Source organism: Hippocampus guttulatus, chromosome 13, assembly GCF_054856545.1.
Source record: "Hippocampus guttulatus isolate MCC_2025c chromosome 13, RoL_Hgut_1.0, whole genome shotgun sequence".
Lineage (NCBI taxonomy): Eukaryota > Metazoa > Chordata > Actinopteri > Syngnathiformes > Syngnathidae > Hippocampus > Hippocampus guttulatus.
Genome location: NC_141273.1, coordinates 9,224,211 through 9,248,494, shown reverse-complemented (window position 1 = coordinate 9,248,494; position 24,284 = coordinate 9,224,211). Strand labels below are relative to the sequence as shown.

The window sequence follows — 24,284 nt, the reverse complement described above, 5'->3', positions numbered from 1 at the left end:
TGCACATCAGTTTAAAAACAAAACGCTGTCATCATGTCATTAAACATGTATACTACTGGCAAGAATGTAATGGTATTCATGCTGAAAATTGGAATAATGCGTTTAACAGTATATTAAGACTGGGCGAATTTTGTTGCCAAAACAACACATTAGATTTTTAAAACGGACAGATGGGGCAGTTATTTGGTAAATGAGGTTAAAATATGATCTTAGATCTTTAAAATTTTAATTTTATAAATATTTTGTTCTTGCGACATAGTTGATTAGAAAGAATGTAATTATAATTAATGAACCATAAAAAATACATTACTTTTATGTGCAAAAAATGCATTTTGCACCTGGCATTTTTTCTGCATAGGCATGTCATATTTTACGTTTTGTTTACAGACGTTCATGCTTTCGCTTCTAATGCCAATTGTAGGCGTTTTGTCAAAGGGTTTGTTTTTCTGCATTGCACTAAGTTGACCACCAGGTGGAGCAACAACACCATATGTGTTTCTCAAGCACGAGAAGATGCCTGTTGGGATGCGTGTGATCTTAAACTCCCCTGCAGTTCATAGTTTGGGCTCATTCTAGTTTCTTATATCGGCAGCAGATGACTCTGAAGTCTCTGCTTGCTTGCCTGAATTCCTCAGTCAGCTCACAAGCTCTCTGGAAAGTTGGTGGGCACAGGTTGGATTCCAATTGATTTTACTTTTCACCGTTTTCTTTTTTTTTGTATAGAGTATCAATATGGGGGATAGTAACATAAATCTGGCGGAGGTCGGTCCCCCCGTGGAATCGAAATGTTCAAATGAGCGAGCGCAGTCCTGCAGCATCCCGAACGGCGAGAGTGGTCCTGTTCCCACGACTCGCCTGTACGTGAAGCGCTGGGCGATAGTTTTCCTGTTCAGCTCGTACTCGCTGAGCAACGCGTACCAGTGGATACAGTACGGCATCATCAGCAACATCATCGTCAAGTTCTACCGGGTCGATGCGTTCACCGTGAACTGGCTGTCCATGGTCTACATGATCACATACGTCCCCCTCATCTTCCCCGCCACCTGGTTGCTGGACCAGAAGGGTTTGCGCGTCACTGCGCTACTAGCCAACGCGCTCAACTGCTTGGGAACGTGGACTAAAGTGGCCAGCGTCCAGCCCAGCCTCTTCTGGGTCACTATGCTGGGCCAGTTGGCGAGCTCCCTGGCTCAAGTGTTTATCCTCGGGATACCTTCGCGCTTGGCTTCGGTGTGGTTCGGCGCGGATGAGGTCTCCACCGCCTGCTCCATTGGAGTCTTTGGGAATCAGGTGAGTTCTGGTTTGAGCCTCCAGTAAGTCACATCCGTGGTTCTTTGTGATCTCTCACAAAAACACTTTATTTTATTGCATTGTCGGAATAATGCACGTTTTAAAATACTGTATTATTTTTGGCTGCAGCAGGCCTAGAAGTTTTAACAACTAAGTTAAGTACCGGTACACTGAATTGTTTTGTGTTGAAAAACACTTGTGTAGCTGTCCAAGTGTCATTATCATGACCAGTCTTAAAACACAGAATCTTTTTTTATTCCAATGAGAAGTACATGACAGGTCAACACATTTACAATGCTTTGTAACATCTGTTTTGTACAAGCTTTTATAGGAAAAACTTAAACAAATTGAAAAGGATTTTAGGGTTACATAAAGTCATCTCTGATTAACATTTGCTGGCGTGTAATGGTGCCACCAGAGTGCTTCCATGGAGGTCATACAATTTCCATATCGGGGCATTAAAGTCAAGCAATTAAGATGGTTGCCTGCCATTGTGGGGAATCTGGTTCAAGACCATCACCCGAATCCATGCTTAAACTGTCCGCTATTTCTGCATGCGGTTGTTCACACACAGGGAAGCTCCTTTTATAGACAATCATGGCATCCACCTGTTTCCAGTTAGCCCATAGGTGTCAAACTCAGGTCCTGGAGGCCCTGCATGTTTTCCAAGTCTCCCTGTTGCAACACACCTGATTCAAATGAATAGGTTCAATGTCAGGCTTGCGCAGAGCTTGCTGATGATCTGATCATTTGAATCAGGTGTGTTGCAACAGGGAGACTTGGAAAACATGCAGGGCAGCGGCCCTCCAGGACCTGAGTTTGACACCTATGAGTTAGCCCAGGGGTGGGCAAACTTTTTGGCTCGGGGGCCACATTGACTTTTAAAATTTGACAGAGGGCCAGGTCAGCACGAGCTATGGTACATTAAAAAAAAACTGCATTTGTTGACAGTCCATATCAAACATCAACAGAACAAAAGCATGAAAGTACGGTATTAATATACTTTTTTAAAATGACGACAGTGTTGTTGATGACCTATTTTAGCCTGTGCATCGCTGCAGATGGGTTGTGATCAGACCAGTAGAAGTAGAGCGATACAGAGGTACTAGGTGGTCGAAAAGATTGCCCCCCCCCCACCCCCCGTTCTGCAACTTCAAGTCAATGCGCCACCTGGCGGTGAAATGCCTGTCATTACAAGTCCAATTGATATGAATGCAATCATTCACATCGAACCTTAATTGTGGACCGACCTTCGGCGGGCCGGATTAAAAAGACCAACGGGCCGGATTCGGCCCGCGGGCCGTAGTTTGCCCACCACTGAGTTAGCCTGTCCCAGATATTTTGGAATGTGTTGTGGCCATAACATTCTATATTAATGATTATTTGCTAAAAACAATAACGTATATTTGTTTGAGCATTTTATATATTGTATCTGCTGTGTACTCGGTTAAATATAGGCAGAATAGGATTTGAAAATCATTGGATTCCGTTTTTTTTTTCATTATTAAAAGAGCACCTCGACTTCAGTGGAATTGGGGTTGTGTATATCTATCTATCTATCTATCTATCTATCTATCTATCTATCTATCTATCTATCTATCTATCTATCTATCTATCTATCAAACAGTTTAAAAATCTTTCTGCAAATACATTATAAAACCATGTATTGTATAATTAATTTAGAAGAAAATTTGAGATACTAGATCTTTTTACTGTATCCCACTAGATTAATACATTTAGCACTGATGTGTTAAGTTTTAAATTGTTTCTCTTTGTCGCTGTATGACAAGTGAAAAATGTACAAAACACCCAACGAAGTACCTTCTTAATACTACATTTTTGTTTCCTTGTTTTAAAGTATGAATGTAATAATTCTCTTTTGTCTTCTGAATCTGTTCCGGGGGATATCTTCACAACAGTATGTCATTAACTCAACCAACAAGGAGATATAAGTAATATTAAACACTAAACTGTAGTTAGAAACATTTCTTTTATGTTTGGCGGTGAAATGGTTAATGGCGTGTTCATGTTTGCACAAGGTCGACATCTTGTGCCTACTTTGCGTAGTTGTACTGTATACTATAAGGGTAAAAGAAAGAATACTGGCGCTCAAGGTAGGCTAACTTTCATCGATTTGATTTGAACATTTTCAGTGTTTTAAGTACAACCCTTTACACTTTACCCTGGCTAAGGTGTTTATAGAGCTCGTCTATCTTCTACATTTTTCGCCATTTGCAGAAAGCTTGGAGGTACAATAAGACAGCTGAAACGGCAAGCTTTAAAGCGCAAAAGAAGCCGGCACAAGGTTAATGAGCAGTATTTAGCGAATCCTCAAAAAAGTAAGCCTTGTCTGGCCGGCGAAGAAGCTATGATCCGTCAAACGTTATAACGGTACTTCGCTAACTTGGTGGCGTGACTATGAATGCAGTAGTAGTGTAAAGTACCAACATGGTCACAAGAAACTGATGCTCCCCCATCAGACTGACAGAGTGGTCGTCATAAAAAAACTCCTGTAAAATATATTTCCTTAAAATCAAGCACACTTTGTGACTCCAACATTGCATGTACCACAGTAGAGAATATTGTGTGTGAACCTGCGTGCCATAAAAAATGCTCATTTGATGAGCGCCAAATAACGACAAATCATTATTTGTTCAATACGCACATTTATGCAACGTACCGGTGAGACCAGAAACCACGTCCTGCTTTTTACAGGCCATCTTCGGTTTACGACGGAATTCGGTTCCTACGATAGCGACGTAACTCGAATTTGTCCGTCACGCCCAGCAGTCTTTAACCTACTACAGTGAATGAAAAACACCTCTAGGCCATACCTACGATACAGTCAAATAAAAAACAAAACAAAGTGAAAAGCACACAACAGGCGGATAAATGCTCAGCACTTATGCCACAAAATTCCGAGGTCTTTGTGTGGGTTCTCCCCTTGTACCAACATTTCAAAACCATGCATTACTACGTTTTCCATCAGTGTGCATTCTTTTTTTTTGTCCGCAAGGTACCTTGCAATTGATTGGCGACTAATCCAAGGTGTACCCAGCATCTATCAAAGTAAACTGGGACTGACTCCACTCACCCCACCTGTGACCCTAATGAGCTATTAGAGAAAATAGAGAGATGGATATTGTACTTCTTCAGATAATAGGCTTTATCGACATGAATGGCTTTTATTTCCTTAAAAAAAAAAACATTTTCTGAAAAGCACTGCACTACATAAATGGTTTGGTCATGTAAGTTATGTTTATGCTAAAATAAAGGCAAAAGAATAATGAATTAATATCACAGCAGTGTCCGACATGGAGTAGGACCAGACGATTATGGAAATAATAATACTCACAATAATTTACCCCAAACTACCATCACAACCTTGTAAATATAATGTGAAAGCCTCTTTTGCATTTTCATTCTGCACCTTTGATGCTTTGCAACTTTGCACACATTCGAATCGTGAATAAGTAAAGAAAGAAAAAAAAAGACATAAGAGGGATCGTTTATCGCTTAAGCATATTTATTCTATCTTATTTTATTGTTCTATCTTTATCTTCACAAGTCTTGGGACTTACTGGCCTAACCGGGGACCTTGGGTATTGTATTTTGTGCCATACTATGTAGAAACATTTGTTTGGATAGCAAAAAAGTCCTTCGATATTTGTATCGTTGAATTTTGAGGGAAGTAAAATTTCTGAAATCCTTGAAAACTCAACTTTAAATATAACTTGAAAGAACAACAAAAAAATAGATTAATGGCAAGGTAAAGTAAGAATTTACTAAAATAATAGCAATAAAAAGCAGTAAATAAAAACATAAAGATAACGGATGGATGGAAATACTGCTGTTCCTGCCCTGTGCATTGGCCTCTAATTTGCCTGCTTAGGCACAGCAGAATCACATGCTACACCAAAGGTGTCAAACTCAAGGCCCGGGGGCCAGATCCAGCCCACCAAATCATTTTATGTGGCCTGAAAAAAACAAATCATTTCTATTAACTTTAATGATCCTTGCTAAAATCTGTATTGAAAATGTCAAATTGTGATGTGTATTAAATAGCATGGACATTTTGCAAAAATTAAACATTAAACATTTATTTGGATTCACTGTCATAACGGCCCTCCGAGGGAAGACGTAACTCCAAAGTGGCCTGGGACAAGAATAGGTTTGACACCCCTGTGCTACTAGCTCGCTCTGCAAGCAACACGATGCATTCAGGTTCCAATTACAGCGTTGGGAATGCGACATTAGTCAGAAAACTGTTTGGAAAATGAGGGCATGTAGGACATATTCAAAAGACATTTTGGACTTGTCTATCGTTTCAATGTATTTTTCTCCCTTTCATTATTTTTACTTTTGTACTTGAAGTAGTTCTGAAACCATTACCGGTAGTTTTATACACTTACTTAAGTAAAACGCTTGACCTTATACTTCAACTTCTACTGAAGTCCTCCATCCATCCATTTTCAACACTGCTAATGCATGGTCGCGGGGAGTTCCAGGGACCAGCTGACTTCAGGCGGAAGGTAGACTACACCCTCAACTAGTCGCCAGTCAGATGTTGGGCACATATAAAGACAAACAACCTTTCACACCCACATCCACACCATCACTCAGTGGGAGCGATCCCACGCTGCCCGCACACAGGTGAGGCAGGTGAAGTCCTATTAAGTCCTAATGTCTATACTTCTACTCAGTAATGAGCGCAAATACTTGACACCACAGACTTTAGTGAGTTTGCCATTTGAGGAAATGTGGTATGTCAGACCCTATTTGAGATGTATCCATTACTTCTTGCGTTTATAGTGTGTCTGGCCACACCCTCTTGCATTGGGGGATGACCAGGGAATCGTTAGGTTTATAATATTAAATCACCACAACTTCAAACTCGCTACGGCAGACCAATGAACATCCAAAGCAACTCTCCGTTTAGGGTTAAACTGAATTTTAATACAGAAAACATTGTTTGATCATTCTTTCGAGGCAGTGTCGAACCTGCAGATCAACATGATTAACATGTTTTATAATGACATGTGTACTCAGTGCTGTCAGTATTCAGTACTTTTTTGTTTTCTTTACGGGTAGGGATTACAATTTGGATGTCATTTTTGCAAAATGAGGTGAATAATCTTGATGTGCACTCCCTCCCTTGTGGCTTTATGAGTTAGTAGCCAATCCTCCTGTTTGGCAGAATTGACTGATAAGCGACTAACCGTCCAATTAATTTCAAACATACTGTATATAATTAATAAAATCACTTATTTTTGGGCTCCTTATCACTTGCAACAATACGGATATAAATTACAGGCAGAACATTTAACTGTTTTACAATATTGTCCTCAAAGTATTTGTCAAACTTTACAAACAGAGGGAGTTTGTGTGTCTGTGTGTGTGTGTCTGTGTTTGGTGGGGGTGATGACATTTGAAAGGCATGATTTTTATCTTACATTGTAATATGTTAATGTGTAAAAAACACCACAAAAATCTCCAACAATAAAACCCACCTGATTTAAAAATAGCTAATACCGATTAAATTGTCCGGCGGATTAATCGATCTGCACTAATTATGACCTTAATGAATCTCCAATAAACTTGAGCAAGAAACAAGGTAGTTTAGACTTTGACCTTTCCCTTCACTTTTAACTGTCCATATTCTGATGAACTTGCAGTATGGGTCATCCTCTATCTGCAAGTGTCATGTGCTATATATATGTTTTAGCAACACATTCAACTGAACTCCCAGTCAAGTCCAACAGTGTGTGAGTGATGCAACTGAAAAGGAGGAGTCTGAGGTGTTCAATAACAGTCACATAAAAAGAAAACAATTACATGATCAAAGAGGTGGACTCATGCGAGCTTTGACACTGTAGCCAGGTAGCCCGCTTTCCAGCGCTACTCGTTGAGGACTCAACCTAGGGTCGTGGGTGAGCCGGAGCCTATCTCAGCGGACTTTGAGTGAGAAGATATTCAACCTACCAAGAATTAGCCGTTTAAAGTTAACAAAGGAAACAAGCAGTCAAGTTAATTTGGTGGCCAACTTTTTCCATCTGGAAGAAAAAAGTGCTGTACCTGGTGATTGAGAGTCCGCCGTCAGGTAACCGGTCGCTGTGTTTACACACACAAGGAGAACTGTTTGCTTTTCTCTCCAGCTGAACGCGGAGGCCTGAAAAGAGGAGGGGCGCAACATGAGCAGTCAGGAGGAACACCATCATGACTGGGTGGACAGCCATGATGGATCTTCCCTCATATCGGACTCATCCGTCGAGGAAATTGCGCAACTCTTCCCACTCATGGAGACTAAACTGTACAAGCGGCGTTGGGTCATGCTCTTCATCTTTTGGACCTATTCCATGAGCAACGGCATGATGTGGATGCAATATGGCATCATCAGCAACATCTTCAAGCACTTTTATGGTGTTGCCGAGCTGGCCATCAACTGGCTCTCTATGATTTATTGCTTTACCTATATCCTTCTCATCGCGCCCGTAATGTGGCTGCTGGACAACCGAGGCCTCAGGGAACTTCTCTTGGTGGGCTCCGCCTTCAATTGCATAGGCGCTTGGATCAAAACGAGCACGGCTCACCCCGACTCGTTTGCTGTGACCTTCCTGGGCCAGTTTGTGTGCTCAGTGGCGAATGTTTACATCCTCGGCGTCCCATCCAAACTCGCTTCTCTGTGGTTTGGACAACAGGAGGTGTCCACGGCCTGTTCCATTGGCGTTGTGGGAAACCAGGTGTGTTCAGATTCGCCTGTTTGACTGTTGGGCTTCAACAACAATGGTGGAGTGTGGATGGTGTTGAAGAGGGGGCGGGGTGGTATGGAAAAATTTGTAAGACAACTCGTCACTGAACGGGGCCCGGTAGTCGAGTGGTGAGCACGTTGACTTCACAGTGCAGAGGTAGCAGGGTTCAATTCCTGTGTGGAGTTTGCATGTTCTCTCCGTGCTTGCGTGGGCTTTCTTCGGGTCCTCCGGTTTCCTCCCACATTCCAAAAACATGCATGGCAGGCTGATTGAACACTCCAAATTGTCCCTAGGTGTGAGTGTGGGCACGAATGGTTGTTCGTTTCTGTGTGCCCTGCGATTGGCTGGCAACCGGTTCAGGGTGTCCCCTGCCTACTGCCCGAAGACAGCTGGGATAGGCTCCAGCACCCCCCACGACCCTAGTAGGGATCAAGCGGTTTGGAGAATGAATGAACTAGTCACTGAATCATATCAGTTACTGATTTGATCTGTAGCATGTCAGAAGATAGGCAGAAAGGTTAATCATTGTTTTCCAAAGTAAAAGCAGATTTCTTATTTCCAAAAGTCGTATTTTGGTCAAACGTAAACGTCATGCCGGCCAATACAAAATTGAGAATGTTTCTGTTTAACGGATGAAATTCCGAGCAGTTAGACAATTTTAAGTTAAACAAGATCTGTAAATGATTCATCAATTATCAAAACAGTTGCAGATTGGTTTGATAATCAATGAGTTGTCGATGAATCATTTGTTGTACCGTTTGTAACCGTCACACAGGATGGGGCTATTTTTAACATATATTTTAATAATTTATAATTAATCTTCAATACTATTAGTCAAAGACACTTCACAATGACGTTGGTCCTACTTTCATGGATATTGACCCCTACTGTACTCCTGTTTCTGACCATGTATGTATAGACATGTTGTTCAAATAAATGGAAATCCTCAAAAGATGCCAAAGCCAAATGGTGTTTGAAGTAATGGCCCCCCTTAACTGTGTAGACCAAACAATGTGTACCGGTTATTGTCATGCATATTTTTGTTTTTTGACTTCGTCTCACAGCCTGCTGCGATGGATGAAAGGATGCATTGTCATCGACATCCACCTACACACTGTGACATTGTGTTTGGTTCCGTCCTATATGCAGAATGAAATGACCCCACAAAAAAAGGAATTCATACATCCATCTGAAATGTTTTGAGTGAAAAACTAATGCAAGAAAAAAGTGGACTGGAAATATCCATATCCATGCTTCGACGATGAATAGGGTATGCCCCAAAAGAAACTTGGGCCAAGTGGAATTTAGTTGAGAATGAATTAATTATGTTTGGCAATTTAGAAGCAAAACATGCTGCAGTGCTGCAATAAATCCACTCACATGTTTTTTTGTATTTGTCTCTCTTAATGAGGTTTTCCATTTCTCAAACCATGCTTTAGGACTGAAGCGGTTCAATAAAGATACTTTTCTTCACACATTGTGTTAAGATGCAATGGTAAAAAAATGGGAGATTCTAGAATATTATTCAAAAGGTGAGAAACGCTCAAACCTTGGTGGTGATTTGCCCTCTCTTTAGTATTTTTATTTATGTGTCGCTTCTCACCTGCAGATGGGCATTGCTATTGGGTTTCTGATCCCCCCCATCCTCGTGCCTAACGTAGACGATGTGGAAGAGCTGGCACACCACATTAAGATCATGTTCTACATCAGCGCCGGTGTGGCCACCATCATTTTCATCCTTGTGATCATTGGTAAGTCCTCAATAGAAGACTCAGTCAAGGCTCAGCAATTGGGCAAGACATTTCCAGGATTTTTGCTCAGTAATGCAATTAATGTCAATTTCAATGGTCATGTTGGGAATTACAACAAAGTATTCTCCTTAAGCCTTTTGTACAATAATACTGTTGGGTTTAATCCGCGGTGCTCCTCAGGCAATACTGCCCACTGCCCAATGCTGCAGTAATTGAATTGTGCATTTGATGGATGTGTTCTGACACAATGTTAAACACAAGCAGGGTCTCCAATTATGTAACTGTTGTATGAACTTGAACTTCCCACTCAAACTCAGTGAAGATCTTGGAAGTCCATGACAGTCAGGGACTCACTGCAAAGCCTCACCACTAACCTTGTTTAGTTTAGTTTTAAAACTAATTCAAGAGGTACTGCAGTCGATCACATGGCTAAGCAGGATAGACCAGTTTTAAAGATCACTTTGGTTAATCTTAATTAAAAATTGCCTGACTTTTATTTGCAGTGATATTTGTGGTGTTCACCAGATTAAGTCATCCGGCTCCCCTTGTGATCCTGTTTTTACTAATTTCTTTAAGGAGGCGGTCCTGGATTTTGGTCAATCAATTTTGGCCATTCTCAATCCCAGTCTGTATTCTGCTGTAGTCCCCAACATTTTAAATATGCTGTGGTGAAACCTCTGCTTAACAAACCAAGGTGGGCTGTTGAATTTTTGGCCCAGTTCCAAGCCACCTTTTTTTTCATAAATTCTGGAAAATGTGGTGCATACTCAGTTGAAATCTTTTTTGGATGAACATAACGACATAGAGGTTTCCCAGTCAGCACAGAGTCAGCTCTGTTACAAGATTTTTTTCATGACATCCTCCTGTCAAATGACATTGGATATGATGCGTCTTGTTTTGTTCTCCAGTGCTCGTTACGTTGCACCACAGTATTCGGTTGGCATGCTATTTGAAAGACAGAACTCTGGTTGCTCTGAGTCCACCTCTGCCCCACTGTCATGGTGTTCCACAGGGTTCCATTTTAGGGCCGTGCTGTTCTCATTGTATCAGTTGCCACTGGGTTCCATCTTAACAGAGCATGGTATTTCCTTTCACTGCTGTGTGGATGAAATTCAGATCTGTCCCGCGGACCAAAAAGGATCCTTTTTTCTTAAGACCACTTTTGTCCTGCCTGGATAAAACTAAGGCCTGGGTGGCACTGAATGCCTTGAATTTCAATTAAAAGAAAACACAAGTTAGGTTCCAGTGGCCCTTATACATCCCACTCTGTTGATTTGGGACCGTTGGCGCCTTATTCAAAACCAACAGTCTCAAACATGGGTTTTAAATTGGTCAGTCATTTTAAATTGGACCAGCAAATTGTTGCTGTTGTTAAATACATTTTTTTGTTAATCTTAGGCAACTAAATCCTCTCCTTTTTTTGACAGGATAATGAATAATCAATGCCTTTGTTACATCTTGTTCAGACAACTGTAATGCTCTAAATTTTGTAGTCAGCCAGTCCTCCCTTAAGTGTCTCCAGTTGGTCCAAAATGCTGCTGGCTGTCTATTAACTGAAGCTTGTATGAGGGAGTACATAACTCCAATCTGGCCTCCCTTCACTGACTCCCTCTTCATTTTAGAGTTCATTTTAAGATTTGTTTATTTGTATTTTAATCTCCCAATGGTCTCACCGCACCTTACTGTACCTCTCTGGAGGTACCAAGGACTAAGCAGAGGGTCAGCGGGGATCTAGCTTTTTCTGTTGCCGTTCCCTCTCTTTGGAATGATCTCCCACTTAACATTAGGCAAGCCACCTCTGTATCCACTTTTAAAACTCGTCTTAAAACACATTTTTATTCCATGGCTTTTGACTCAGCACGAGACCCCACATTGTGTTTTTATGTTATTAATTTATTGTTTTTGAATGTCTGATTTTTACTCCATGTACAGCACTTTGTATGCCACAATGGTTGTTTTCAAAGTGTTTTGAGATGTGTGCAAGTTTGGAAAATAGCAGTCCACTTAAACTTTCAGCTGTTTGTACTGAGCTGTGAGAAGGCCAAAAGGGTTTACATAAGCAATAGCAAATGTAAAAACAAAGAGGAAGACCATGGCACTTTAGCTAAATCCTTTAAACAAAGATAATATTGTTTGATTAGTGATGATAAGCGATTTAATTGGCTTTTTTTTTTTTGTTCTTGACTGATAACCCTGGATGTCATCAACATCATACAAACCACTCTTCACTCTATGGGAGAAGTTAATACTGTATTTGGTCTTGGTTCAATATGTTGCTCTTGTGGAGAAATGTTCAGGTATTTTTCTGCACCTTAAGGCATTTGCTTGTCATTAGTATGTAACCTCTGTTTTTGTACTTCAGTTGTCCGGTAGATATGCAGTCAGCATCCCATTGATGTCATTAATTTTGATTGGCTATCTCTGTCAAATCTGTAAACATCAATATTAAAACATCCCCCCTGTGTTTCTAGTGTTCCAAGAGAAACCAGAGCTCCCTCCCACACAGGCCCAGGCCCAGGCCCGGTGCATCCCTCCAGAGAGCTATTCCTATCTGGCCTCAATTTGGAGGCTGCTGCGCAACAAGCCCTTCATGCTGCTTGTGGTCAGTTATGGTGGGTCCCTGTCCTCCACTTGTTAGACGTGCTTAAAAGACAATTATTGGTCCAGTTTTTAATGGAACTTCCATGTGTCGTAGATTTCACTCACATCTGCAACTCATGAGTAGATCCGGGTTATCTGCGCTATCGTTTGATGACAACAAGCAAAACATGCAACTCCACTTTCTTTGAATCTGCGCCATGTTCCACATACAAAATGACAGTCCAAATCTATATCAGTTGGTGTATTGTAATAAACGTCTACTTCTGGGCATGTGTATCTTAAATCTATAGTTATGAGGGGACATTGCATGCAGACTCTACATCATAGAAGAATGAGCATATCATCCAGTGTGAACGACGTGTCAGTACAAACAAAAATTATTTTTGTCTTTATTCGCAGGACTAAATGTTGGCTGCTTTTATGCTGTGTCCACGCTTCTGAACCGAATGATCATTGAACACTATCCAGTAGGTCTCTTGCTACTGCCGTCATACAGTATATGCTTGGTTTCATGGCAATAAAACTTTCAGTTACTGTTCTGCGCTTTTGTTTTGCCCATGTTGTGTCACATGATGCTCTGCTTTAGACTCTTGATACCTATAAAAGTGCCAGCGGATGACCTTGATAGAATGGTAGCCGAGACTAATGTTATCTCACCTGAGAGCCCTTTAGCCAAGTTAATGCAGATCGCAAAATGTACCTAATGTCTAAAAAAACCCGATTTGCTTCATAGGGTGAAGAAGTGAATGCAGGTCGGATTGGGCTGACCATCGTCATTGCAGGCATGGTGGGATCGCTCATCTGTGGAATTTGGCTGGACAAGACTAAAACTTACAAGTAGGTTCTCTGAAATGTTTACTGTTGCAAGTATGCATTCAGTTGTATTACCAAGTTGCACATGAATTATGTACTCGTCAAGTTGTTGGCTTTCCGACTTTGCAAAACAAAACACAATTCAGTCTATTTCTACATTTGTTATGGTTAAACTTTTTTTTAATCAATTGCAATTCACGTTAGCAGTTGTGCCTCTCTGCTTGGTGCCACCCGCAGATATGTTGTTAAGACGTGACATAAGTCAACCGGAAAAGCCCTCTCTTCCTTTACAGTTTCTGTAAATTGGGATGAGAAAAAAGTTCAATTAATGTAAATGTCGTAGTTGAACAGTGGTAGTAGTTAGTTCATTTTCCTGCAGTCTCCTTCCGTGGATGTCTCGAATTTTGTCATCGCAAGGAGCTGAGCTAGGGAAGGCCTGTGCAAAGTGGAACTGAAGGCTGAGTTTTTGTTCTGATGTCCAAGTCTGCTTATCTAAACTGACAGATGAGCAAAGCGTGGTCCTCCCCTGTTTGTTCCCACGGTACGATTATTCCTGCACTAAAACGTGAAATTCTGTTACACCAGTGGCCATCATTTTGATCTTCCTTCATCATTTTATCTCGAATGACTTGATAAATGCCTTGGATTCCTAACATACCAATTGGATGCTCAGCTGTCAAAGCAGCCAGGTGCCAATCGCCATTGTTGACACTCCGCTGTTGTCTTGATGTATGCACGAGAGGCAGAGGATGACGTTATGTTGATAAAACCAGTATTTTACGCGTGGTTGTACAAAAAACTGCTAGACCAGAATAAGCCTGTTTGTGCAGATGGCTCTTGCTTAGATAACGGCTCAATTCTGGATTTATTTATTTTTTTAGTCAGGCGTTGTCAGATTTTACAAGCGTTACCATGAAACAGTACACTTTAGATACAGTACTTACATTTGAAAAAAGACTACGGTCATTTCTTTAAATGTTTTTTGGTGCAAGTATGCTGGAGGATTGAGAGCCTGAGCAGCTTTTGCCTAAAATTATAATCCTGTTCACAAGACTCAGATCCACATTTTTGTCCAATCTGATTAACCTGTGTTTTGAGAAAAAAGAATTATATTTGCAGCTTGGCTTTCTTAACACTAAATATTCCCTTTCCCCTCTCATCAGGCAGACCACACTGGCCGTTTATGTGCTCTCCCTGATTGGGATGCTTTTGTACGCCTCAACACTCAACCTGGGCTACCTCTGGGTGGTGTTTGTCACAGCTGGAATTTTCGGGTTGGTAATCATGACACAGCAAGCAAATGTCGAATATGTGGAAGTCGTCTAAATGTACATAACATGGAGGCACACACTGGCAACCGCACTTCCGTCAGAGTGCCCCAGGCCAGCTGTGGCTACAAAACACAGTTTACCGCCGTCATACTGTGAATGTGTGAATGCATGAATAATGTTTCTATTTTGAGTGCTTTGAATGTGTGCTAATGTGTGAGGACAGCAACAATAACACATGCGAGCCTTATTTTTGATTCTGTATATATTCTGATGCTTTACAGATGACAAACTGTCACCATAAGGTGTGATTTTTAAACTAAACATTTAAAGTTTAGCGACATTTACAGTAGTCTACAAAAAAACAACAACAGTGCAAACAATAAAGTAGAAGCAGAGCTCCTCCACTGATGATATCCACATGATCAAATTACAGATTTCTTTTAAAATTTGAATTTGTCCTTATATTTTGATAGAAACTTTTATTGACTTCAAATTTCTTGGTTTTAGGGGACAGTTTTAACGTGAATGTGTTTCTGCAGCTTCTTCATGACTGGATATCTTCCTTTGGGCTTCGAGTTTGCAGTAGAACTGACCTACCCAGAATCAGAAGGAACTTCATCTGGTCTTCTCAACTGTTCAGCTCAGGTTGGCACAAGTTCATTCGCGTGTGTGCAGCAAGTTAACTCGTGACAATTTCACCATATCACCAATCTGCTTTCAGATCTTTGGAATCATCTTCACCATCGCCCAGGGAAAGATTATTGACAGATGGGGCACTTTGGCAGGAAATATTTTTCTGTGTTTATTCATTTTAATAGGAGCTATCATGACTGGTAAGGAAACTTTGGCCAACACTGAATTAGGGAGAATTTAAATCGCCTTTTACAAGGCCACGTGATCACATATTCCAAAGGAATAAGGTTGCCATCTAGTGGTAGAATCAAAGTACTCATTCATCTCTTCTTTCTGCTTCAGTAGTATGTAGAAGAACATGTATGGATCTTCCATGTGTCACCAGAGAAAAATGTGTCCTCATTCTTTTGTCGGCATCACAGGATTCATCAAGTCAGACCTCCGGAGGCAAAAGGCCAACCTACAGACTGCTGGGCAATCAGTCAGTGTGAGTATATCGTTGACGGCATCTCACGTCCTTGCGTCTGATGCCGCCGTTGTATTTTGTGCTGCAAAAAAGCACTGCTGGTTAATTTGGGCTGCGGACCTGACACTACATTGCACTGTTGCAAGCATGAAGGCATGGACTTTCATGTAACTTTCTCAGCGCTTTGTCCGACCACTTTTGCTCAGAGATTACTTGACATGCCACTTGGTTCAAAACTTGCGACAATGTCCTTTTTATATCTTCAAGTGGGAGCAAATGTAAGATCTCAGCATTGCCCCGTACCAATGGCCTCAGCATGAGAGGTCATCCTACCCGGAATGAAGCCTGCCCCTCTGCTCCACGTAGTAAGCTTTTTCGTTTGCGTTTCACTGTAATATCAGAAAAAACCCCAGCAAACGCCACAAATTAACTTGTTTAAGAAGTCATCAGATGATATGATATGAACATATTCATGATTCACTTCTCATAAATTTGACTATTTGCGGCTTATTTAAAGTATTTCAGTGAAACAGCAAACAGCATTTAAAAACATTCTCTTCCGAATTACCTTTGAAGTTCACAACACAATTTTTAAAATCAACTTCACCTCACATTGTTCCATTCACAACAATCTCCACCACAGGTGTCAACATCTGATGCTCGAGGGCCATTATCCTGCGTGTTTTTCATCTCTCCCTGCTGCAGCACGCCTGATTCAAATGATCGGGATTGTTATCAGGCTCCTGCAGAGCTTGCTGATGCGATGAGCATTTAAAACATGCAGGATATTGGCCCTCGAGGGCCAGACTTTCACAACTGTGATCTCTACCTTTCTTTTTAATGCCTCTTAAATGGAAATATAACAAAAATATAAAGGACCAGCAATCCTGCGCACCCAGAGCTTTATTTGTTAATTTCTGCTTGTGAAATATTGGATTGAATACTTGAAACCAAACAAATGCTGGGAATTTCATACGACTGTACTGTTCAAGTGGACAGGCAGCACGCTATTTATCTGTGTGTGCAAGGATTTTTGGGCTCAGATCTGTGCCACTGCTAGTGGGTTGCATGTCGAGTTCTTTTAGGCGCCTCTCAAAGACATGACACCCAAGCTATTATTCCAGCGTGCAGGCTCGGCGTCATCGGTTCAGGACTACGGGGGCACATCTTGCAGCAGCCCCCTGGCAGCAGCAGTTCTGATATAAACTTACAAGCTAAAAATCAAAACACCCGCCAAGGTAGGGACACCCTCTCTTAAATACTCCCCAACAACACTGATGCTATCCTATTGTCGATGAAAAACTCGCTAGTTGTCAACCACATTTCAATTTAAGGTTGAGTAACTGCTTTCAATAACGTGTTTGCACTGTGTAACGTTCCATAACAAACTCATCCAATCCTCCTGTCATGGAGCAGCAATTCACAATAATTTTCATGTGTCTACTTTAGTATATTTGTTCTGTTTATGAACCCTTTCAGGGACAGCGGTTAATACAGTGGACAGCTGATCATGTTAACAGGTTACAGGGTGCACGAAAGGGTTAAAGGTACAGTGGAAACTCCAACGTCGAACACACCAGAAGTCTTCCAGTTTGGAATCAAAAGGTTTCATTTATTGTTGGACTCTTAAGTTTGGATCTGTGTTTTGTAATGCCACCCCAGAAAGGGGGTACAGTAATGTGATACTGTATTAACGAGGCATCCAGACATTTTCTGTTGCACTCGGGTGAGCTTGAGTCCAATTTAGGATGAGAAGCCAGCCGATCGCGGTTCATCTGTCGACCATTCACATTCACACCTATGGACAACTTAAGTCTTCCGTTAACCTAAAGCGTGGGTGTCAAACTCATTTTTGTTGCAAGCCACATTATAATTACCGTTTCCCTTGGAGGGCCGTGATGACTGAAACTATATAAAGAAGTCAAAAATAACATTTTATTCAACTGTTGGTTAAGTTACTGTCGTGAAGGGTTTGGTTACAAGAAAATGCTTACAATATCCTTCTTATTTATTGCAGATGAGATTTTTAAATTTTGTTACAGGTTTTAGCGAGCATCATGGAAGTTGACATGTTTGATATGCTTTTGCGGGCCACATAAAATGAGGTGGCGGGCCACATCTGGCCTTGAGTTTGACACTATGACCTAAAGCATAGGTGTCAAACTCAGGTCCTGGAGGGCCGCTGCCCTGCATGTTTTCCAAGTCTCCCTGTTGCAACACACCTGATTCAAATGATCAGATCATCAGCAAGCTCTGTAGAAGCCTGACGTTGAACCTGTTCATTTGAATCAGGTGTGTTGCAACAGGGAGACTTGGAAAACATGCAGGGCAGCGGCCCTTCACGACCTGAGTTTGACACCTATGACCTAAAGTGTGCTATTGGAATATGGGAAAAAGCTGGAGTATCTGTAGAAAACCAACACAAGCACGGGCAGAACATGGAAACGCCAGATGTGCTAAACACGAGCAGGTACCGACCATCACGGCTCACCTGTTTTCTGAGGTTGGTCATGTGAACCCTGAGGCACTGTGATGTCATTTTCAGTCAACAGCAAGTGGCAAAATGGGCAACCCCTGAGATGTAGTTTATGTTCTTGCTTGATTCGTATTCCACAACCGCAATATGTAATATATATCAGAATACCAGGTTTAGATGAGTGGGGATGCACAGAATGTATTGTCAAGAAAAATTTGATTCGACTTACTCTTTAAATTACTGCACATCATTTCCTGTTGGAATACTTGTTTTAAAATTGATTGTGTTCAACTTTGGAGATTCCACTATTCACGTACTTCACTTTTGGGAGCAGCATGTTGCCAAAAAAATTCTATTCTCAGAAGCACGGCATTGAAGCTCTGGTTGCTTTGGGTCGAGTTGCCCTTTCCAGTGGCTATTTTTAAAATTGCAGCGGTATAACAAGACAAGTTAGACAGGGTCCAACTGGTATGTCATATTTGATTTCCTTTTTTAATGTTACATAATCACGATTTGTTGGAGTAAAAGACTCAGATCCTTTTTCAAGGTACGCATATAGTTATTGGAGTGCATTTCTGTTTTACCAGGACATGAGCACTGCTCTAGAGGAAAGCCTTCCACCCCTGGAAATCCAGAAAGAAGAAAGTTTTAAGTCGGAACACAGGAAGAATTAGTCGCGATACATTCTGTTTTGAAAGCTTTGGTGAAGATCGATTGCTGTCCCAATCAAAAATACTGTGCGGCTTTGACCCAGGAGGGCATCACTCACACGCGGATCCCAAAACAAGCACAAAAAGTCAGTCATGCACAACACAAATGAAGTTAGAATCGCATATGTTTTTACCGTTCATTGTTTGGAGCTTAAATGTCAAGTGGAGTGTGACCTTTTCATGTTCTCTTACCTCAAAGCTTTCAAATTAGTGCTCTCCTACTGTGACTACTACTACTACTACTACAGTGCTTCTGTCAATCACCAACATAGGAACTGTTTTCAAGCTTTACTTTGCAAAAGCTTTTCATTTAAGTACTGTGTTTAGAACATTAACGGGTCTGTAATGTTTTCATGTCGCGGCAGCTGGAAGATTTTATGCCTGTCATTCCAGATCATGCGGCAGTATTACCTCTGAATTCGACTGACTACAATAACAGTCGATGCTGTGCTTCTAATGTATACTTGGAAAGACAGTTTTGTCCTCCCCCAGAGCTGGCAGACATAAACTATGGACTGACATCTGCGTCAATATGGAAAAAGAGGCGAATCGAATCGATTATTTTGCACAAGAGAAACAGCAAATATTTTATTAATTAAAAACGTGCTTTGCTTGTAGACTCATTACAGAGAAATGCTTAGTGTCCATAGTTTATGATCAACTTGTTTCACTTAATATGTTGTGGCTTTTTGTGTTGTGGTTTCTCTTTTTTCAGAATGTTTTTGCTCTGAGGTGCTAAATTAACATTTTATGGAATTTTAGGACATTATACAAAGCTGTGTAGATTTCACACTCCTTGATATTCAAAACACATGAAATAAATTCTTCTTGAGGACCTCATCTAACTTGACTGGAGTCTTGTGTTTTGTATGACACTAAAAGCGAACATGAATGAGGGAACTCAGTGGAGTTTCTATTCCGCTGTAAAACGAATAAATATTGTTTTTTCCAATCTTAGGACATGTTGAGAGCATGAGAATTGATGTGTAGAGTTCTGGGGAAGGTTGATTCACTGTAGGAAATACTGTAAAATAACATCTGGGAAGCAGCGCACCACAATCAATCCAAACACGTCTGGTGGACTCTTGGACATGAGGACATTCAGTTCCGTTTCTTCTGCTGTGCTCCCACTTCCTCTGGAGTCTCTGGAAAGCACTGGAATCCAATCAGCATCGCTATGATTGAGAAACCTGGAAAAACAAATGTCGCAATTACTTCATGCCACAGGCTTGGTTCAACATTTGCAAACTGTAACGAGCAACAGAAGATATTCCCACCGGACAATACTCACTGGCCACAATAAGAGGTGCCATGACTCCGATGGTTAGAGGTGCAGTTTTGTAGACGAAGGCCTCAGACAGAAAATGACCCAGTGCCAGGACAAACGTCCACAAAGTGATATGATATAACCTGCCAGTGACACAATGTGGGAATGTAAAGTTGACCACTCAAACAAGGCACTGAAATGCAAGACTTAAAAAACAAGATATCTTACGTTCTGTTCTGTATATCAATGGCACAGGCACAGCGAATGATGGATGACAGTAATGTCCAAATACCAAATGTCCGAGCTTGAAGACCATTGACTGAATAAAAGAGTAGACAAATATACAGAGAGAGGGAAATCACTGTTAAATGTGTTCATTTGTTCAACTGCAAAGAAAGTAACACTCTACAACAGTTTATTTATTAAGATAAACAGTGACACGCTGAGTTGACATGTAAATTACTCAAAGGGGAAATCAAATGAAAGCAATGTTGACCTAATTGACCTTTGAAGTCAAGATGGCGCCCGAGTAGGCAGCCGTCAGCAAGTGCTCTCATGAGCCTTGCTTTTTTTGTTGTTTTTGTGTTTGTTTTGTCACTTTGTGTTTGTTGTTACGTCGTGTGGACCTGATGTGGACTTTTTTCAGCATTTTTTGGGCCATGACATTCATCAAGGAGGAGACTCTGTGCTTGGTGGTTGAGCCTTCTCGGCAGCATGGGTATACCAGCACTGTTTTTGACTGGGAGGAATGTCGGCGCCATTTGACTGTCGTTGCTGGACAGTCCCGGGGCGCTTGTGTCTTGCGCCTGTAATGGGCAGCATTTTTCACAGCCCCGCTTTGTTCAGCGGGGGGGATCGGTGCTGTTGAACGGTCTGCGGCTGGATGGATGTAAGGCTTGCGGAGCCGACGATGAGAAGAAAGGAGCGTTGGAACTGGGAGTCGCGGCTTGGAGTTTGAAGCGGATTACGTGGGATAGGAGAAGTGAACTAATCTCTTTTCGTCAATGGACGCTACAGCTTCGTGTTTGCTTTCAAAACTTAGCTTGGAGCAGACGTGTGCACATTTTCAGCATGACGTCTCTGATCCACTGGTGAAAGGACACTTTGATCCTCTCCTCTTTCATCTGTAACTGCTTCAGACAAAGTGTATGCAGAAAAGTGCTGAAGATTGCACGACTGTCTGTGTCCTATGTGTTGTGTTGTGTTCTTTTTGTTATTTTGACTTCAAAATGGCGCCGCGAGAGTGGCTGCCTTTCCAGCAGCTCCTATATTTTGTTGTTCTACTTCTTCCTTTCATAACTTTGCTGCTGTGAATTGGGAATTTCTCCATTGCGAGACTAATAAAGGTTTTCTTATCTTATCTTAATTATCACCACTTTGAACTACTGTGGTTGTGGTGTGAAAAAAAGATAGGGTGTGTGAAACTGAAGAAATAAGTGTTTGGTTTACGGAATTTGTTTTTTCTGACGCACCATAATGCGCGTGCTTCAAAAATGCATCCGCTTCAACCTTAGGTCGTTGCATTATACTATTTCACCACTAGATGACACTAAACTCTGCACACTGTACCTTTAAGCGTTTTTTAAATATACTTTGTATTTTAGACCGTCACTCCGAGCGAAAGCCCAAAACATTGAAGGATTTAGAGCGTTCTGTCAAGAAGAGTGTGCCCCCAAAAGGTGTTGATCAGCTACTATGAAAAACTCATCGCTGCTCTTGGCAACAATGTTTCACCACCAACTACTAACTTACATTTACGTGGACGAGGAGATTAAATACTTATTTCAATGAATAAAGGGCGCATTGTATAACGTGTACGTGGCGTTTTTTTACACGCTACTTGTTTAGGTTGTGAATAACATAAACAACAAAAACCCAATTTGCTCACCAAACTCAGGCGCGCCGGTGTAAAGCTTCTCCGACAGGAAGCTATGTTCTCTGAAGCTTTGCACGGTGTTTCCAATCGCAATGACGGACACCATCACGAGCCAGCTCCGCAGAACGTTTAGAAAGCGACTCATCTCCTCCGCAGCTCCTTTATTAGAGTAGAGTAATTAGAATCCACACAAGGGTTTGTTTTGTTGCAAAGAGGCTGCTAGATGTGTTACCTGTCAAGTGTTGTAACTGAAGGGGTATCTGACAAATACTAATGTTGGTGTGCAGCTTAAGCAAACAGGGTTAAATGGCATTAATATTATCATATATTAATAATATCAACGTAACATGCTCTACGGGGAAAAACAAACAAAAAAATCCAAATGTGATTTTTCACGCGACGACCAGGTAGTAGCCAATGACAAGCCTGACAAGAATGGCTCCATCCAGTCGTACCATCTATATGATTTGTCAGATTCAGCCTTTTGGTCCCGCCCATTTTTATTTTTACCCAATCGTATTTAAGAAATTAATTGACACACGTGAGTGGGGTTGGTCGTGTTAAACAAAGAGTTACTATGAAGAACAAGATAGTGCTTCGATGATACATTCATTATGGTGAAGTGGACTACAGTACTTTTATCGAAACGTAACGTTATATGCGTAAGGTGTATCATCCTGTAAAAAATAAACACAATGTGGTTTCTTACTAGTTTTATTATTTTTCAACATTATGTTACATTGTAATTACTCTGCGTTTTATCACACCCACACAAAAACATTGGTGGAAGTAAAATAAATCCCACAGGAAATCTGATAATGCGCATGCGTTGTCCAGTGTCACTACGTAGTTGTTGTAGTAACAAGGAAGATTAGCGGCGATGCTCAATTCTCTCTGCGCAACTAAGCTTGTTAGCTTTTTCAGCCGCCCTGAAATAAAGGCAAGTGAATTTATTTTGTGTCCCCCTCTACTACAACACGTTGCATGTATTATCAGTATTTTTTCCTTTAACTCACAACGCACACAACTATCGATTGTTTTGTTTTCTTTTTTTAGTTGCTCGTCAATTACAAGGAGCTAACATTTGTTCGGCTGTGTTGGTTTACTATTTGTAAAGACACGTACCGAAATGGCAAACAATTTTACATGTAGAGCTACAAAGCATCTCTTGTGGTATGTTCGTTCTTATTGGAGTGGCATCCTTATTGGATTCAGAGATGATACAAATAAATAAATACGTAAATCAACAATATTGTACTTATCTTGGTTTGCCTCAGGAGGGAGCTACAATGGCACTAACCTGATCCCAGGAGGATTTCAGCTGTCTCTCCCTCTCTGGAAATGCCCGCCGTTGCCCCGGATAAAGAGGAGTCCGATTCCTCCAATGAGGACGAACATGAGTGAGTTCTTAGTCGTTTGTACCTCCTGTCTTGTCCAAATGTATGCCACCCATCCATACACAACAAACAAACTTGGTCCTCTTGACATAGACACGGTCACACATTTAATCCCTGAAGCACAATTATCGGTGCCCTGACTGCGAGTTGAATTTGTTTGGCGACCACGCTCGTGTCTGCAAGGATTTTTTTCTCATTGAAATACATGTAAATGGAGTCCCACATTGTGCCCCATCCTTTGTGCGTCCCTCCGCCACCGGGGGCATTATATTGCAGACATACAGATAGACAAGAAGATGAGTTACACTACAGTCTCTTGATAACGGGCTTTATTGCTGTTTTCATAGGTGAACAATTATGGAGGTTCGCGATCCGAATCTCGGGTCTCTGTGTGGAATTTGCATGTTGTGCTTCGTCTGAAAACAAGCGTGCATACTTAATAGTTGGGTTTGTCAGTGAATTGTTGTTAGTTTATATGTGCCCTGTGATTAGCTATTACCAGTCCAGTGTGTACCCCACCTCTTGCTCAAAAGTCAGCTGGGTAAGGCTCCAGTTCACCCGTGATCCTAATGAGGATTTGTGTGTTTTAAATAATAGACAGATGGATGTTGCTGGGAAACTACACTCGTAACTGTTGGTACTGTCCGATGAAAAGGATGACAAAAGGTGTACAGTATAGTGTAAAAAGGTGCCTGGTAGACACACTTTGAGTATACAGTATACACATATGTACCGAATTAAAAGTGTGTAGCAACCGAATAACATACACAACTTCTGCAGCATGAACACAACAACAAGATGAGGTAGTGTTTAACTTAGCAATTGGTTTCTTCCCTTTCTGTCTCTTACGCTTCACACACATTGCGAGCACATAACATTTCACTCGTCTTAATCATGGTTTTCTCCAAAGTAAACAACAGTGAAGATGATATCTGATCAATTGTGTCTCAAACCTGGATACCTAAGATGGGGGCAGCAATTATTTAC

At 41.2% G+C, this 24,284-nt stretch overlaps 3 protein-coding genes across 10 annotated transcripts in view; 2 read left to right on the top strand and 1 right to left on the bottom strand.

Annotated features, from left to right (window-relative positions):
* The first annotated feature begins 592 nt into the window (after window positions 1–592).
* Window positions 593–19,602, top strand: flvcr2a (FLVCR choline and putative heme transporter 2a). 4 transcript variants are annotated; one of them, XM_086127123.1, is made up of 11 exons: window positions 593–1,287; window positions 9,646–9,787; window positions 12,259–12,399; window positions 12,788–12,855; window positions 13,122–13,225; window positions 14,365–14,475; window positions 15,012–15,117; window positions 15,194–15,305; window positions 15,528–15,592; window positions 16,696–16,809; window positions 18,635–19,602. In XM_086127123.1, exons 1-10 carry the CDS (start codon window positions 733–735, stop codon window positions 16,774–16,776), a joined length of 1,485 nt encoding a protein of 494 aa, XP_085983249.1. In that variant the 5' UTR covers window positions 593–732; the 3' UTR covers window positions 16,777–16,809; window positions 18,635–19,602. The 4 variants fall into 4 exon arrangements, with proteins under 4 accessions (XP_085983249.1, XP_085983247.1, XP_085983246.1 ...); XM_086127122.1 differs by lacking the exons at window positions 593–1,287; window positions 16,696–16,809 and adding exons at window positions 3,362–3,401; window positions 7,443–8,027; XM_086127121.1 differs by lacking the exon at window positions 16,696–16,809.
* On the bottom strand, window positions 19,316–23,205 carry erg28 (ergosterol biosynthesis 28 homolog). The gene is made up of 5 exons (XM_086127135.1): window positions 22,133–23,205; window positions 21,913–22,059; window positions 20,253–20,343; window positions 20,049–20,167; window positions 19,316–19,947 (listed from the first exon to the last, which is right to left on the bottom strand). The coding sequence occupies exons 2-5, from the start codon at window positions 22,043–22,045 to the stop codon at window positions 19,859–19,861; spliced, it is 432 nt and encodes a 143-aa protein (XP_085983261.1). The 5' UTR covers window positions 22,046–22,059; window positions 22,133–23,205; the 3' UTR covers window positions 19,316–19,858.
* ttll5 (tubulin tyrosine ligase-like family, member 5) overlaps window positions 22,759–24,284 on the top strand; it is a 53,294-nt gene continuing 51,768 nt past the window's right edge. For all 5 annotated transcript variants that reach the window (XR_015102657.1, XR_015102659.1, XR_015102658.1 and 2 more), the window contains exons 1-2: window positions 22,759–22,840; window positions 23,178–23,300. Coding sequence is in view for 2 of the 5 variants with exons in the window: in XM_086127118.1 (XP_085983244.1) it covers window positions 23,242–23,300 (59 nt within the window). In the remaining 3 variants the exon portion in view is untranslated. The remainder of the gene's footprint in view (window positions 22,841–23,177; window positions 23,301–24,284) is intronic.